This window comes from Copadichromis virginalis, linkage group LG9, assembly GCF_057382275.1.
Source record: "Copadichromis virginalis isolate Kocher_CV1m ecotype Utaka linkage group LG9, C_Virginalis_male_GT1.1, whole genome shotgun sequence".
Classification (NCBI taxonomy): Eukaryota; Metazoa; Chordata; class Actinopteri; order Cichliformes; family Cichlidae; genus Copadichromis; species Copadichromis virginalis.
Genome location: NC_140626.1, coordinates 27,335,092 through 27,353,547, shown reverse-complemented (window position 1 = coordinate 27,353,547; position 18,456 = coordinate 27,335,092). Strand labels below are relative to the sequence as shown.

General features: G+C 41.4%; 1 protein-coding gene across 4 annotated transcripts in view; it reads right to left on the bottom strand.

Moving 5' to 3' along the window:
• Positions 1 to 18,456, bottom strand: part of sema5a (sema domain, seven thrombospondin repeats (type 1 and type 1-like), transmembrane domain (TM) and short cytoplasmic domain, (semaphorin) 5A) — a 160,662-nt gene that overhangs the window by 89,103 nt on the left and 53,103 nt on the right. For all 4 annotated transcript variants that reach the window (XR_014922272.1, XR_014922273.1, XM_085468540.1 and 1 more), the window contains exons 3-5: positions 14,926 to 15,025; positions 9,478 to 9,523; positions 83 to 145 (exon numbers count right to left, since the gene is read on the bottom strand). Coding sequence is in view for 2 of the 4 variants with exons in the window: in XM_085468540.1 (XP_085324666.1) it covers positions 83 to 145; positions 9,478 to 9,523; positions 14,926 to 15,025 (209 nt within the window). In the remaining 2 variants the exon portion in view is untranslated. The remainder of the gene's footprint in view (positions 1 to 82; positions 146 to 9,477; positions 9,524 to 14,925; positions 15,026 to 18,456) is intronic.

Below are 18,456 nucleotides of genomic sequence, written 5' to 3'. Positions count from 1 at the left end.
ACTTGTATTTTTTTTTTCTTTTCAATTTAGTGACAAGTGTCCGATAAAGCACAATTACAGTTCAGCCATCGCCTCAACTCACCTCAGACTTTCCACGGCTGAAGCAGGCTCCCTTGGTGAATTCATCGCAGTGCCACTCAGCCTCCTGCAGAGAAAAAGAAAAGCTGTGTAAGGCTACCAATAAACCATCAAGAAGTAGCAAACACTGGGCGCCATGTCATCATCATGAAGCACTTTGAAAAGCACTCACTGAGCCCAAACAAAACAATGCCCAGCTCTAAGCCATGGGCATGATTCCCACCTTTTTGAAGTCAGTTTGATGTTTGTTGACTAGCTCGGCAATACAAATGCCACAGAAGACAGGAAAACACATTTAGAAAATCAAATAGAAAAGCATACAGCATACAGCGATCGACTTGGGTGAGGAGGGAAGGATTCAAACAGAGGCGAAAATTAATTTGACATCACATCTTCACTGTACCCTCAGAGGCACACACACGTTCTCGCACGCTCTTACGGCACACACACACGCGTTTATAAGCCCTGTTAAATACAGACATGGAATCCAATCAAGGTGGATAGCAAGCAGAGACCCCCAAAAAATGAGACGCAAGAGCGTGCAAGCCGAATGTCAATTTGATTTATGTGTGAGGGAAAAGGAGGGCTCTTAAGACATAACAGGCCAGTCCCTAGAGTAGGGTGTCAATGTGATTTACATGTGAAGGAGAAACAGAGGGACGCCTCTGACATTTTAAGGCAGCAGGAGGAAGAATAAGAAGATAAAGCCGACTTTTTCTCCTCCAAGGGTGAAAGCACCAACGTGCTCCACTTTCTACCTTTTAATTTCCTCGTAACCCCTGGAGAAAGGGGGCTTCCTCATTGATAAAAATTCTCTATTCATGAAATGCCTGCTGGCCTTGGGAGGGCAGTAGGCCACTAAGACGCTCGCACTTGTGACAGGCAGAATTAGCCACCACTGCCACGAGCTCTGCATGACTGGCAGAGACACGAATACCTAAAAGAAAAATTGGCTGGTGAAATAATACGCTTAATGCCGAGTCACAAAAAGTTTCCAAAAGTGAGACTATTTAACTTCCGTTTTTTTTGTTGCCCACAGCAGTACAACTTTCCTGCAGTAATAACCTGGAAAGTAGCCAGAGGTGCAGTACTTCTCTCTGTGGGAATATAGTAAATATCGCTAACTGACAGAGAATATTAGATTTCACCTTGGTATCAGGACTGTTTTATGCCAGGACAAGAGGGGGAACGAAAGCTGAACACCCCTTAGCATTTAGTAGAACTTTTATTTCTTCTTCAGAAGGCGGCAGAAGTTTATGCTGCGTTTTACGACAAGAGCTTTTGTTTTCTGCTTCAGTGACCTTTGGGAGGCATGGAAACACCTAAATGTGTACACAGTTCAGTAACAGGGAGGAGGGGCTTAAAGGAAGGAAAGTGCTCAGTGTGTGTGCTGCAATTTGGGGAGGATAAGATATGGGACATTAATGGACGCTGGCTTCTCTCTGTCTCTTGTGTGTCACTTCCATTCCAGGCCAAAGCTGGCTATTCTGGGGCTGTGCATCCATCCACTACACAAACCACACACATCAGCACAAACAGCACAGCCTGCACACACAGCACCACTGCTGGTCCCAGCTGAATTCAATGTGGGTGCTGAAAGCGCTGAGAGCGCTTTAGCTAATCGCATGGGGGGGTAAAGAAAAACTGTTAATGGCCTGAAACCTTACTCACAAGCTTTCAGTGTAAAAAATCAGTCATGGTACGAGGCTAAATTACAACTTGAAATCACATTAGTGGGAGCAAAGTGTTTCTTTTTGTCATCACGGGACAATCATGTGATTTATCGTCATCCTGAGTGGTGCAGAACGTATTTTCGGAATAATACATATTCTCATTTCATATTTAAGACATCAACTTTACAGCTACTGAAGTAGGTGATGTCCACGCGCAAGTTAAGTGGCGATATGCTGACATCACAGACTGCTAGTGCCACCTAATCTGACTGCCCAGGCTCAAATGGTCCAGAGTGGAGAACAGAATCACAGCCGAGCTAAGCAAGCGCCAGTGTCATTAGGAAACATTAAAAGCTCATTAGAATGCTATTGTTCAGCCCCTGTGCCTCCAAGATGAATCTGTCTTAAACTGAAATATGTCTGGAATGTGCTGTCATTAAGTAATAATAATTCTTGGCTTTATCAGAGGAAGCTGCTTCACACAAGTCTTTTCTGTGCCTTTGTCACCTAGAGGGAACTAGAATAAAGACATAGAGGGGAAGCAAAGAAGATAAGACAGAAAGAGAGTGTCATGATCCTGGGCCATGTTGGCCAGGATCATGACAGAGTTGCAAACGCCACTTCTGAAGTAAAAAACAAAGAAGTGAAAGCGAGAAAGAAAAGCAGCCACCTGAGGTAGGCTCCTAATGCATAAACTGGAGTGCAGAGTAGGGGTGCGCATTTCATTTTCCCTAAAGGGCCACTTGAGAAATAGGGACCCTGGAGGAGGGCTGTACCAATAAGTTGAACTCAATTCTGCACAATATTTCTTTTATCTCTTTTAGAAACCTATCGATTTAATACAGATAAGAGTAGATGTTACAATTCGGCAATGGAAATTTGCAATAGGCGCGAAATATTTCATTAGCATTCCCATGTTGTCCCATTTCAGCTCCAGGCTATGCAAGCATAAAGCTACCCCAATAAACAAGTAGTCCCTTTCACTGAGTGCATTGCTGCCAGCCCCTCTGGAATCTCAAACTCTTACGTTATTTCACGTAAAAAGATAAGCAACTCTCATAAAGCGCTATGGACTAACAATCAAAACTACACACTCACACACACACAAACACACACACACCAGTAATAAATAAAAAAAGAAATAAACAAGCAGTTTCCTTTAAAATGTGTATCTTTTATTCTTTGCCTGTCCTGTTTGGCTCTTTTGCCATCAGAATTATTGTCTAAAGGCGAAGAAAGATGCCCAACGGATTTACTTTACCAAATGGACCATCCCAGCCTTGCCGTAATGGTCTATTTGATTCACCTTTTATTGTTTTTTTTTAATTTTTTTTATTTTCACTTGCTAGATACAGGACAGACTTGAATGAGGAAAAGAAAAGGGAGAAAGAAAGAGGGGGAAAAAACAGCGGAGAAGAGGGACGGGGATAAAGGGCAAAAAACAAAAACCTGACAAAAACCACCTGAAGTGGTGGTAGGGAGAGATAGGCCTCCATAGGGCCTGAAATGTCCCCAGAGAGGTGGCGTCTGATACCCAACCTGACATATAGACACAGACATACAGGTACACACAGATACAAACATCCATTCCCACCCTCATGCTCTCATATGCAATTACTCAAAACTCACCCAACGTGGAGACATACATAAAGAGACACTGTACACACGATCACACTCCCCAAGCGTACTCTACAAACCGGGTCTAGGTACCCTTGCCGCTGGAGGGGGAAAAATGTGTATCTGATTTCCCACAAAATTGCAATAACCAGCAAGCAATTCTCTGATAGGGAGTTTATCAATGAATGCTTTGTGTCTAAAATGTGACTGTATAATTCGTATTTTATTGCACCTAAGATAAACAAACCAATACACAACAACAGTGTTGGAGGCTGAGTGGATGGAATCAACTAGATAATGCACACATTTTCTGGAAATGTAGAAAAATTCACATTTTCTGAGTCAAAATTAACTCAGCTGTTTGTGATATATTAGGTTATATAATTCCCAGAACTTGCCTTGTTTTGTATCTTGGATACTTGAAAGGTGCTGTAGCCTACATGTAAAGGGCCGTTACTTGGCTAAAATTCTCCTTTCTGCAGCAAAGATCACCAAAAACTGGATTAAGACAAAGGCACCAGGAAAGAAGCAGTGGGTAGGACATTATGGAGATGGAGACCTTTACACGATGTATGCTTAATTGTAGGGTTTTCAAAGGAAATAAAATCTAAATAACTCCTCCATCATTGGTCATTCTTAGTTAACAGTATATATTTTGATGGGTATTATAGGCGCCCTCCCTATACAGCAAAAATAAACAGCCAGAAAAGAGTTCACAGTGTTTATGACATCCAGGCAGAATGCAGCAAGATCCTGGAGAGATGCTGTCAGCACAGAAAAGACAGGCCACATTAATCATGAAATGTTTATTATGTTTTCATCTGGTCCAATTTGTCTCGTTGGTGGGTGAGAAACAGCGGAACTGCTCAACTGATCATTTGGTGGTCGGGGGATCATTTGCTCTGCTTTCCTTTCTGTAAAAGTCATCGCACACCACTGACTCAGACCAATAATTATTTTAGAATATCAGTGAAAAAGTTAATTATATAGTACTTTCTATTTGTAGAGACACAACAGGAGGCCAAACAAGAGGTCTTGAACGCACACGCTGCCAAATAGCTCAGCTGTAAAGAGAAGCTTGTGCTTATTGTCAACAGGTCTAAACACAGCTGTTTGGTCACTGCAGTACTAGCTCAGGTTAGCTTGACAGATCTATAGCTGCTTGAAATGTTAGCGGTCAATATTTTTACTCTTTTCTTTTCTAAATATTTTCTAATTTCTGAATTTTCTAAATGGAGAAATTTTCAGGATAATTTGTACGAATACGCCTGTTTGTTGTCACATTTTATTTATTTTAAGCATCACTGCTACCATCTAGTGCTCAGCGAGAGCTTGATGGACAGTTTTATTTTTAACCAAAGCGGCTAAAAAATAGGAAAATTAAAATAGACTGGAATAGTATGTTAAGTAACATAAAATGTGATTACGATGCAGAAATTCAGTTAGGCAGAGAGAATTTACCACAGTCATTTGTTGCTTCAGGGAAGAAATGAAAGCAGTGGAGAATAATTTTTTTTTTTTTCCTCGCGTCCACCCTCTATCCTGCCCCCTGTAATGGGTGCAGTCCTTAGAGATGAACCATTGTGCCCAAGTCTCTCGTCAGCCCTCACACTGAGGGGCTATTGTTAGGTGTGGTGGGTGCAGGAGAGATACAAAGGGGGAGTGTAGGCAGGGAGGGAGATGGACAACGACAGAGGAAAGAACAGAAAAGGGAAAATAAGGGACAAATAGACAGGGGGGAAACAACAAAGCGAAAACAGAGTCCAACTTAGGAGTCAGCCAGAACAAGGCAGACTGTGTGGGCTGAGTGAGGTAGTCAGTGAGATGGAGGAGGGAGTGAGGAGCTGAATTCCAAAACAGCAGTTTCCAGACATGATATTGAATATATTTTGCATAAAGAGGGTCCAGAGAACACACTCGCTGCTGACAGCTGTCTAGCTTTGTGAAATGACTAGCTGTGCGCCTCATTACAAGGGGACGGCGGGTTGAGAGTAAGAGCTGGACAAATCCTGTGGGGGGAAATCTAATCTGGCTTATGAATATCTGATATTACCTTCTGATGTGCTGGCACAGTATTTACTATTCACATTGATGTCTGTTGATGTAAGCTGCTGGAAGATTTACACGCGAAATTGGTCTTGATGTCATGCCTTTGCCAACGTGTAGGTCCGTGTCTCTACTCATATCATCGTGACACTTTGAACGGATGAGTCCGTGTAGAAGAGACCCCCTGCTACTGTCTGCCTTTTACAGTATACTCACAACTATTATGGTTGAACATGCCGTCGCGTCCATGATATCACTGTACGTGTCTGCATCTCCAGTTCCAATCGTGCATTTTGGTCTATGCATTTAAACGGCCAAGTTAGCGGCCAAGAGACAAGGCCGTGATATATTAGACATGCAAAAGTGGAAAAAGTCCTTCTTTTAAAAAAAATTTAAAAAGAGGGGGACGGGGTGAAGGACACAATACAAGAGGAAGCAAAGAAAAATAAAAGCACAAAATACATCTCAACAGCATACAGTGTCTGTTGCCAGGGGAAACTGTTATGGATAGTGTTTTCCTGTGCCAGTGCAGGAGGACAAGAGAGAGGCTGGAGTGAATTTCCACTATTTTCTCCTCCTCGCCTGTATTGAATCATGAACAATACCACTGATCCTTCCTCATCCCGGTGCTTATTGACTAACGCTGTGCCTCGGTTCTTCTGTTGAAACTCAGGCTCATCTTCTGCATCTTATTCCGATTTAGCATGGAAGCAGGATCCTGATATTGGCTTGTACAGGCTGAGTGTGTGTGTGCGTTTAGCTTTTTTCCCCCTCCCCTGGTAATTTCTTCTTACATTAGCACCTTTGTTTATGTGAATTCAATAGACTCTTATCACTGAATGCAAATTAGAAACTTTGGGTCCTTTCAGTTCATGCTTTTAAGGACGAGCATGGAAGTTAGCAGTGGTTTATTAGCCCAAGTAAAGAAGTAAAGATGCTGCTAAAAAATGGGCATGCTGATATTATTTGGTGAGCTCACGTGCAGACAGAAAAACAAGCAATTAATCTGAGCTGGCATAGTTAGCAATGGCAGTGCCAGCATTGATTTGCTTCCCCTAAGGCTGGCAGTAGCTGATCTCAGGATATGAATGATAAACAGGGCAGAAGGACAATACTGAATGGAGATGACATGTAATGTGCAATTTACTGTAAATGGAGGAAGGGAAATTGTGCTTCGTTGGGTCGTTTCAAGCTAATTGTTTGTCTGTGGAAGCTCTAAATGTCTCAGTAGTTGCACATGCTGCACAGTTACGTTCCTGTCTTCTATTTTTTTTTTCGACTCTGCTGCACAAGTTTTGAAAGTGGAGCAAGGAGAAAAGTATCCACCTTTTGTTCTTGACAGTGTTTTCCAGATCAGTGACGATGAGGGTAGAGGTTGACAGGGAGAGGAAAGCCTCTTCAGGCTACTGAGACACAGCAGGAAAAAACACCTTTAAGTACGAGATATTAACTCCAATCAAGGTCATCGCGAGGGCTGACGCATGTGTTGATGACTGACTCTTCCCACTTCAAACCCAAACTGCCACTCGGTTTGAACACAGGTTAGAAAGTTAACGTGATGTGAAATATTTTCTTCTCTTTATGATTCTTTAAGTGCGCCTCTGTCTTGTAAACACCCTTTATAGCTTTCCTCAGGGAGTGACACAGTTTACACTCCTAAGACCAAATCTTTAAGGTCTTCTTAGAAAACACACACTTCACAGATGAATTCGCATCCACTATTTTTTTTAAAAACAAAAGTCCGCTTTCTCTCCAGCTGTTGCACTTTTTTCTGGTTTTTATTACCTCCAAACAAGGAGCCAATTTACTGAGGAGATTATGTTTGCTGGGGCTCAGGGTCGATCAATCTCTTTGTCTCATCTCGATATGTGCAACAGACGGGCAGTGTTTAGCTACCAGTCCAAGTGTCAGTGCTTTCAAACCCCCCACACCCTTCGTAATACAACAGTAAGACTACCAGATATTCCCAGTTCATTTTCTGCCTCTTGAAAAGCTTGAAAGCAACTTATCACACTGCATCCAAGGGCAGGAGAGGTAGGTTGGATTAATCTTTGCCTCAAAGAAAACCTTGGTGGCTGTTTTTTATTTTGTCCTCCCCAGAAAAGTTTCATGCATGATGAGATCAGTCATCAATCATAAGGTAATCATACCCAACTCTTTAGCATATTACCGGCTGTTTGTATTACAGTAGCTTTAAACCTTGTGCTCTGTCAAATCATACACAGCCTCCTTCTTAATGCTGCCATCCATGCAAGAACAAATCACTGCCATCGGGCATTATCTGACAGGGCTGATACATGAGGATGGGGTGAAATCACAAAGACAGGCGTAGGTGTAGCTTTTAGCTTAATTTCCTCCTGCAGAAGAGAGAGAGAGAGAAGCTCATGCAACTCTCTTGAACCTTGGTGCAACCGTAATAAAATGCACAGGACTACTAACAAGTGCTTCTGCTCAAACTTTCTTTGTTGGCTCTGCCACCTTCAGCGCCATGTTCCCTAGTAAATCTATTTGATCAATCAGCAATGCGTGTAATGTGAGTGGAGCAACAGCGCCAAAGGGGAAATTCATTCAAGGCTTTCATATCCAACAACAATAAGAATGAGAAATATATGTAAACCCAGGCGCAGAGGCAACCAAATCTTTGCGCATTTAATCTCCTGTTTCATGCTTGGATGAAAAAAAAGGAAGGAAAGAAAGACGCTTCAAGGAGGTGAAAGGAATAATTCCCCCTTTCCTCCTTAAATTCCACCACTTGGATATATATTTATGCTTGACTTTATGGCCTTGGCATGGTTAAATGCGAAGCTGGGACTAGTGTGCAGGTCAGCTTAAACCAGCCCCAGGCCTTGGCACGGATTACCAGATCCTATTCTCTCATAAGAAGACATCTTGGAGATGCAGGGTAGATTGGCTCAGTGGAATCTCCTTGCTGATTCTGCAAACCCAGTCGAGCACAGGATGAAAAAAAGAAGGGGAGGATAGCTGGGTGCGCGGATGCCACAGAGCAACTTTAAAAAGCATCGGAGTCCCAGCGAGCGGCCACAAAAGACCGGCTCTGCGTGAATCCTCGTCTCTCTCTGCGGGTTTTTTTTTCCTGCTTTCTTCCCTCGTTGTCTGTGTGCTGTCTCACTGCTCCCTGATTCCTTTGTGCGTTTTACCCTCCACTCCCTCCTGCCTAACAAATTCAGCCTCGCTTCTTATTTCTTCTGTCCATTTTCCCCATTTTCCCCTTCTAGTCAGATCTATGTCAACAACACTCCTGTTCCACCCAGCCGTTCTTGCTCCCCTGATTCTCTTTCTCCTCTCCCCTGGTTTTCTAGAGTGTAAATGGCAAACATAAAGAGTTGTCTAAGCATCAAAGAAGGCTTGCTGTTACCACCTGCAAATAAAGCCCTCAAAGTGTCAGTGTTTGTATGGTAACTCAGTGGGTCACAAAATTGGCTTGCTCCACAGGTGGGGATATGTGGGCTCATAGAAGAGAGGAAAAAAAGAAAGTGAAATGAGAGGATGTTGGAAAAAGAAATTAGCGACATGTGGGAAAGACAGGGTGAAAAAATTAAATTGCCAGCTTGTGCGCACAGCTATTTATACATATTTCGTGCAACGCGCGCGCAAGATGTTAGGACACTTTGATTTCTGTTTGCCATTTCAAATCATTTGTAGCATCACATTAAAGAAATTGCAGAAGATCTTTTAAAAGTTTAGACATGTGGCAAAGTACAGCTTCAAATTTCACAAACACCTTCAAATTGGATTTCAGCAAGGAGGACATTAACACAGACAACGCTTCCTATCAACACTCTTTCATTCACTGCGAGTATCAACCCACGGCGCCGTCAACCGAGCCCACTGGAGCTCCACCGGGTTGTGAAGTTGTTGTGACACGTGAAACGCTAAACCATTTTGCTGTAACCGCTTTAAGTTGCGAGCACAGACACGCAGCGTGCTAAAATTAGCGCAGTGTTTGTTGAAGGGGGAGTCATACGAGCAGACAGAGTTAATACGCATTCGCCTAGAAAACTGGGTGAGTGAGACGGCAGCGGGAGACAGAATTAGCACTCACCTGGATCAGTGTCAGGTCTTCAAGATTGAGTCTGAAGAGGTGATTTCTGTGAAAAGAAGGGAAGGTGTGAGTTAATGGAGCCCTTTAATGCACTGAAAGCAAGAAACAAAGGTGTGAGGATCGGACAACAGGTCAAAACTGCACTGTTATTAAAAGGCGTTTCCATTTCAATTCTAAGATTTTACTTTAACTGGACCATCGCTGCACCTTAATTGTTTTCTCTTTCAGGAATTCTGTAGATTTGCTTGAGATCATTGTCCTGTTGCATGACCTAATCTTGGCCAAGCTTTATCTGTTGGACTGTAGAATACTTTGGTGTACAGAGGAGTTCACGGTTGACTTAATGACCTAAAGGTGCCCAGGTCCTGTGGCTGCAAAACAAGCTCAAATCCTCATACTTCCCTCAGTTGGTATGAAGTATTTGTGCTGGTTTGCTGTGTTTGCTTTTGGCCAAACATCTCCACTTTGGTCTCATCTGTTCATTGTTCCAGGAGTCTTGTGGTTTGTTCAAATGCAACTTTGCAAACCTTAGCTTCCATGCCATTTTTAGAGGTAAGAGGGTTTTTCCTGGCAAACCGTCCAAACAAGCCCTTCTTGTTCAGCCTTTTCCTAATTGTAGTGTCATGAACATTAACATTTTACATGCTAACTGAGGCCTGTAGAGTCTAAAATATACCTCTTGGGATTTTTGCAGTTTCTCTGAACTGTGTTGAACATTTTTAACTTGTGAATAATCTTTCTCACTGTAGAGTGGTGGACCTCAAATTGGAAATGGCTTTATAACCCTTCTCAGATTGATGGGCAGAAACGGTTTCTTCTATAAGATTATTGCTGTTATCGTTCTTCCTTTGTTAACACAAGCCTGACTCAAGCAAATTGTAAAAACTGCTAGAGATTGGTGATTAATTAATCAAGTCTATCTGATTAGCAGCACCTACGGCTTACCCTTCCTACAGTCTTCAGTTTTATTAAAGTAGTAAAAGATTACTTGATATTTTGGCTTCGTTTATGTTGAGAAAAGAAAATACAGTGTGTTATATATGCCATGTGTTGTTGTTCATCTGATTTTAGAATTCGGTAAGAACCATACAATTTATTTTTATTATTTTATTGTTATTCCTGATATATAAAACCTCTAATTTAAAAGAGGATGTGCTTTCTTTTTTATATGCCTGTTTTACTGCAACTAGTTATGTAGCTTCAATCCACGAGGCTCAAGCGAGGATGAGAAGCAGGCTACAGACTTCAGACAGCCTCTTATTTTTTGGGAAACTTGCTCTCATCACACTGACCTTTGTCGAGTTCAGTTCCACATATGCTGCAGTATAATACGGGAATTGTAAATAGACTTTGTTGTGTAAAATTGGTGAAGTTCCCCTTTAAAAATGCCACATCTGAAGCTTCTGAAGTTCCCGCAGTTGGAGTTAAAATGAATCTTTTCATAGGTGGCACAAGGAATTGTAAGAGCGTAGTCAGGGTATTGAAATGAACTGTATTCAACGGATGGCTGAATTCAACGACTGCAGCAAATGATGGACCTCTAGGTTTCTCCAACCCATAATTAGGACACCAAAAAAAGAGTAGATAAAGCATAGCTAAAAGGTTTTATGCTCCTATTCCCAGGGTTTCACATGTATGAAAAGAGTAAGAGAGAGGGGGGGGGGGGAGGCAACTGAAGGACAATCAAAGCCTGACTGTGAAATCGCACTCTAATAAGTATGTCCTGCCTTGCCTGGAGCTTTTCAAATCTGCAAGGCACAAACAACACTGATTCACTGGCATTTCTAACTTTTCAAGAAACATCATAGTTGTAATGAATGCTGTCTCAAGAGGAATATTCTATAATTTGACTAAAAATGTCTCAGGCTGTCTACTACAGCCATTATCCACCATTACCAGAATGAGATCACATGAAACTTGACAATTAGGACTAAAAGCATTATTTACTGTGATTTTTTCCCCCCTTTGAGATTTCTGTAATATCCATGTTTTTGCAGGTCTGTGCCACCAAAAGGCAAATTTTTAAAGAGGAATGTTATATGTGCATATGAAATGTGCCCACGGTTTCGAATAATCTGCCGAAGATTATAATCTGCCAGTCTCGTTTTTTTTTTTTTTAGACTTTCTTTCCCAACTTAAATCAGCTTGTAACTGACTTTGTATATATATAGAAATGTATATACACACACTCTTAGGCTGAACAATTAGAAGAAGAAATTTCACTTTGTGCCTTTAAGTACAGACAGACCAGCTGCAAGTGAGGTGTGGATTAGGGCTGCCACGATTAGTCGACTAGTCACGATTACATCGACGATCAAAATCGTCGACGGCTGATTTAATAGTCGACGCGTCGTTTGAAGCTTTGTGAGATCACAAAAGATGCAGGAATAAGTAGTAGGATTTAAGAGTGTAATAACGGACTGAAACAGAAGATGGCAGCACTGCATGTACAAGGATGCCAGCTGCTGTTAAAGCGCGAAGAAGAAGAAGAAAAAGCTGTGTCCCAGAATTCATAGCGCGGCCCAGCGCAGTTTCCAACAATGGCGGTAGCTAGTTAGTTTTAATATTACTCTTATTATTCTTTCTGGGTCACAAAATAAACGTTTAACATATTTTCAGGCGAGAATGTAGCTGTGTAAACCTCAAATATCTGCTCAGTTATTCAAGACACCACATATTTTCAAAAGCGCTCCGACGTTTTCGGAGACGTCTGTTACCCACTAGCTCGATAGCTAGCCGGGGGCAAGGCTCACTAGAGCCGTGAGAACACCGGACTCCCGGCAAATCGTTTTCAAAACCCACCCCCGTCTTTCGCTACTCAGGTTAAACATATATAAGTCACTTAGATAACTTAAAAATGTTATTGTTTGGCTTTTTTCAGTATTTTATTTGTTTCTGAGTAAATCGGTTTGGCTGAGATTAAAGTTATAGTTTTTACACAGCTGAATAAACATCAAGCAGACAGCTGATTATCAGAAGTGTGAGATGCTCGAAAATATACTCCGGTGTCCCGTTATATTTTAGATAGCAAGGAGCAGACGAGACTGAGTTTATTAAACTCCACCAAAACAATCTGCAGATTTCATTAAACTTTAATAAACTATCATCTTGTCTTTATTTTTACTTAGCACATACCTTAAACACTTAAAGCTGTAAGCTAATGATAGTTATATAAGAGCAGATGCATGCTGGTGCAATAAGCTGTACGTTTTATGTCCAATGGATGCATGATCTGATTAGTCGACTAATTGCAAAAATAATCAGTGACTAGTCGACTATCAAAATAATCGTTTGTGGCAGCCCTAGTGTGGATGTATACCTCGGGCCCTAAAATGACTTTTTTCGGACAAGCTGAAATCTACTTGAAAGGTCTTGTGTGACTGGCTACAAAAGTAGGTCAGTGCCTATAGGCTATCAAGTTAAAATGCCCAGCTTTACAAATAGATATAAATATGTAATAACTTTGGACTCTATAGCTATTTTCTCCTCATGACAGTCGTAGAATTATAAAACTTATTGTGCAAGACTTAAAAGTTTACCATCTTTGATCAGAAGGTGCAGACTCACTGAAATGGACCTCAGCCATGTTTGTGGTGTTGGTGCTTTTTGGACAATTTTTAATGCAGCTACATGACAAAGAAATGCTATTTGCTGCACAGATATTTGTCCTAATTTATTCATTCATTAGCATTAATAAGCAGGTATCTGCACATGTCAAATACTCCCATATTTATGTAGCTTGCTCACTTAGCTAGCTAGCATGATCTAAATACTCATCAACAAAGCCTGGCAATGGAAAGTAAATTCAACAAACAGAAAACAAAACAAAAAACAAGATGACGTTGTCCAAACTGAGGTTCTGAAATGTAAACCCACAAAACATAAAGTGATATCATGGTGCATGTATCCATTTTTTATATACAGTCTATGGTTTTAGAAAGCAGGTATGCTGAGTTGCTGCATTACATAGATATGGATATTTGTTAAGTTTATTTCTGAGAAAAAATATTTTATTCAAAGATGATCTGGACTGCATTTGTTTTTTTAATTACTTGATTTGCTTAAAAGCTCTTGAACAGACACAGATTTTGCAAACGTGTAGGAAGATAACCTATCAGGTGCTTTTTTTTTCATGCTAGCAAACAGTTTTACAGAGCAATCTTTAATTTTTTTCTCTAAATAAAGCAGATATCTCATTACAGAGTAAAAATCCTAAAGTCTGTTTCCACAAGCACCTGAATACACATGCACATACAAATAAGTGCTTTGGCAAAGATCAGTCTCCTGAAGAGTGGCTATCAGCCAGGTCTCAGCGTGGCCACGGCCTCCTATTTTACTGTATTGATATTTTCATCGATCCCTCCTTCCTTCCATTATCACTCATACTTCTAACCCAACCTGCAGTCATCTATCTAGCTACACTGCCTTTCATACTTAGACACTCAACAGCCATCGAGTTGGCACAGAGAAGTGAAGAAAATCTCTTATTTGATTTTTTTGAGTGTTGTATGCATGTGTTGATATAACTGACTGAATCTTGAATGGTAGCTAAAAATAAAAGATGGCTTTTATTTGCTATATTATATTATATTATATTATATTATATTATATTATATTATATTATATTATATTATATTATATTATATTATATTCCTTACCATGTTTTCCAGGGGGGATTTACTCACCTGTAAGACCTTTATCCACCCACATACATTTTCCAGATTAAGCCTTTCCATCTTAAGGTTCTAGGTGCATTAGTAAATTCCCTGGGCTCACTTTGTTTCTGTTTGCTTTGCTGCACTCCTTCCTGATAGCTTTCCTGTTATCTCCTGTTGATGCTGCCATGATTATTTCTTTCTACAACTACTAAAGCTATTAAGTGAAGTGCATAGCATACTTCTTCAGCAATGAAGCAAACACTTACACATCTAAGTCTTCAAGCACATATAAAATTTCTTTAAAAAACAACAGTGTTCATTCATAACTTTATACATTCATTCATTCATTTGGGATCTTAGCCTAACCACAACTACTACTAACTAATCCTTATCTCTGACCTTACCCTGACCTTCAACCAAGCCTTCACCCTTAAAATGTAAGGATTTATGTTTTGGGCACTTAGTGTTTGTCTCTAACAGTGAGGCTAATCCCAACGAAGTCACTGTGTAAACAGATTTATGTCCTCACTACATAAGCAATACAAGTACACATATATGCAAACACACACACACTTGGCTGTGCTCGACAAAGACAATGGACTTGGAAACAATCTCCAAAGCCATTTTTCTTTTGAAGACATCTATGGAGAAACTGATCATTACTCATGCAACGCACCAACAAACGCTGCAAAAAAAAAAACAAGAATGAAAGACAACAAAAGCACAGACAACAAAGACAAAGGACAAAGGAAAGAGAATGAGAAAAGTAACAATGTTGGATATGGGTTACCTGGCGCCGACGATAAGTTCGTTCTGGCTAGGGTCAAAGGTCAGCTGTGAATAATCCACCGTGCCCTCTGCTTTGAACCTGAAGATCCAGGGCTCCATTTCTGTCAACAACACAGAGGACAAAATATCAATGAGCCAATCAGAGTGGAGCTGGCAGTAAATGACAGCTGTGCTGATGAATAATGTTAGTTCAAAGGGGTGCTGCAACTTTTCTCAAGGCACTCGAATACACTGCTTTTAGAAAAACACTTTGAAAGCAGATCAGATCTCAATGGAGGGGGAAACATATCTACACTGATATGAACTGGGTAATGTGTTCGAAATGAAAGGATTCGACATTGTTTGATGGAAAAGAAAATTATAAACCGAGGGCTGATTTCAAAGACACACCAAAAATCAAAGTGAAAAAATGATGTGGGAGGATAGTCCATTTTGCAGATATTACATTGCAGCAATTCAAAATGGTAGTCAGTATTTTGTATGGGCCCTACGTGCTTCTATGCATGCCTGACAAGGTTGGGGCATGCTACTAATGAGACAAAGGATGGTGTCCCAGGGGATCTCCTCCCACATCTGGACCAGGGCATCACTGAGATCCTGGACAGTTTAGCGTACAGGTAAGATGGACTGAAACATAATGTCCCAGAGGTTTTTTTTAAATTGGATTTCAGTCAGGCGAGTGTGGGGACCAGTCAGTGGTATCAATCCTTTCATTCCCCTATGAAATGCCTGGATAGATCACTGGGCATTGTTAGGCACCAGGACCACTGCACCAGGGTAGGATCTGACAATGAGTCAAAGACTTCATCCTGATATAGACATCTGTGCATCCCTCCATGGATGTACCTCCCCAGACTATCACTGACCCACCACCAAACCGGGCATGCTAAACAGTGTTACAGGCAGCATAACGTTCTCCACGGCTTCTCCAAACCCTTTTACATCTGTTACATATACTTAGGGTGAACCTGCTCTCAACTGTGGAAAGCATAGGGCCCACTAGAGGATGTCAGGTCCTCAAGCCACCCTCACGAAGTCTGTTTCTGGTTGTTTGGGCAGAGACATTCACACCAGCAGTCTGCTGGAGGTCATTTTGTAGCTCTAGCAGTGCTCATCCTGTCCCCCCTTGCAGAAACGAGCAGACCTGTCCCGTCTCTCATGGAGTTTTCATATTCTGTAGAGTATACATAAGGTATTACCTCATTCTACTAATAGTGACACTAGCCAAATGCAAAACTAGTGAAAAAACAGTCAGAAATATGAGGAGGGAAGATTTCAGTGGTGTCCACCTGTAAAACCATTTGCCGTTTTGGTGTTTGTCTCATTGTTGCCCGTATGTATAGAAGAATCTATTGTGGCCATACATTAGTGTATACGTGCCAAAGGCCCTCCATTGAAACCATGTTTGGTTTATCTATTCTGGGCTGATGTAGGGACAAGGCAGCTAGAAATGGCAGGCTCCCTGAAAAAGGCCTCCTGCATATGTAGATATGAAGGGCACATTCTAAATTAACCAAAACACAATTATTTATAAGTGATTATCCTCTAATGAAAACACAGTTATGACTAATATGCTAAATTTTAAGGTGTCCCTGAATCCCAGACAAGCTTTAAATGAGACATTAATATGTACGAAAATTACTTAAAAGTGAGCAACTGGTACTTGGTGCTGGTACAACAATATTTGTTTATCACCATCCCCCAACTGAATCTGTCAGTCCACTTCTTCACTGCCATGATTTAAACTGGGTTTGAAGAAATGAAGATGAGACTGAGTAAAGAACACAAAGGCTCTGCAGCGTCCTTGCTTGATATTCAAACGTTCTTCAGCATGGATAAAAGTACTTAGATGTTAGTGTTTCACAAGCTCCTTTTCTTAAAATCTTCCAAAGTGAAACCTGAAATTTGGATGTCTTATGACTCACTGGGAAACCATTTAAATTCAGCACAAGTACATCACTGAACAACTAGTGCTGATTGACACAAGGAAATTCATGCTCTGCAAAAACTACGAGGCAGATGAGAATTGGACTTTTGTTTTTATGGACGATCTGACCGCTTCTCCATGTTACATAGAAATAGAGACAGAAAGATAGAGCGAGCGAGATCCCAGACAGACGCTGACATCTTATCCACAACATGCCTGTTGGCGCCCAACCCATTAACCCTTGACCAATTGAATCAAGCTGCGAGGATGGTCTGTCTACTGTCTGGTTACCTGATAGGTTTAGCTGAGAGTAGTCGGTCAGTCATTATAGTGACAAATCACTTGCTTGATCTGGAGTCATTATTGAAGTATTGCTGTACACAAAAGTCTGGTTACATTTAAAATAACTTAAATGGGACATTTCCTTCAGATATCTAGGAATTACTGCGGGCGTGAATATCTCCAAGCAGGGTGCCAAGGCAAATTTCTTTTAGTGGTTGCTACAGTGATTTAAAATCATTCATCACTACATTTGCGAGCTATTTCCAGACTAAAAATTTCAAAGGGACGTTTTTAATTTACCGGGGAGCTTTCCATCAGGGCTGGAACAGAGGGAGAGGACAGCTTGAATATCCCCCCTCGAAACACATTATCTGCTTCTTCAGGCACACCTGTCAGACAGCGTTTCAAATGAAAGCACGCTCTCCCTTGACTGCATCAAAAGCAAGTACTTCGAGTTTCTGTGACAAACGTGGGATTTGTGAGTGGTTCAAAATGAAGACAAACAGAGCAAAGAAACAGGAGCTTCCAAAGAACATCTGCTGCCACCAACTCACGTAGTGGGACCAAACCCTGGCTCTCCTAACAAAACAATATCATCCGTGGAGACAGCGCCGCTGTATGCAAAGACATTTTTCCCCTTGTTCTCTTTCAAGTCCCCGGTGATAAGTACAAGAGAACTGCGAGACAGAAAAACACCCCGCGTCTTACTCCACACAGTATTAATGCATTTTCATTAGCCCTGCTGAAATAAATATCTGGAAGATCGCAACCAACTTCACCCCAAAGATTTCCTTTTGCTTAATGGCTGCTGCTCCGCTTATTCTAGAGGGAGAGAGCAAGTTTTGGATCTGCGAATCCTCTGACTCCAATGGGCTTTTGTTGGGGTTCTTTTTATAGTACGCCATCGAGAGGATCCCTGGCATACAAATGCAGTTGTGACACCCCCCGGGGGGAAGACGGCGCTTGACGAACCCAGCTTCTTCTCATAAATCTCCCTGACTCACCAGGGGAGGCTCTGTAACGGGGTGATGGAGAGTGTGTCTGTGTGTGTGTGTCTGCATGTATGAGACAGAAAGAGGGAGAAGAGGGGATATTTGTTAGGAGTGTGCAAAAGGGGCAAAAGGTTCTAATTGAACACAAAAGCACTCAAAGGATTTATGGCCTTTTGTGAAGAGGCCAAGGAACCATTCATAAACATTCATAGCCAGCGTGGATGGGCCCTCCCAAGGCTGTGCAGCTAAATATATGCGGAGCTTCCCAACATCCCATTCATGGGGGGGGGGGTTTGGCACATTGGCCTTTGGCTTTCCCGCTACAAAAGTG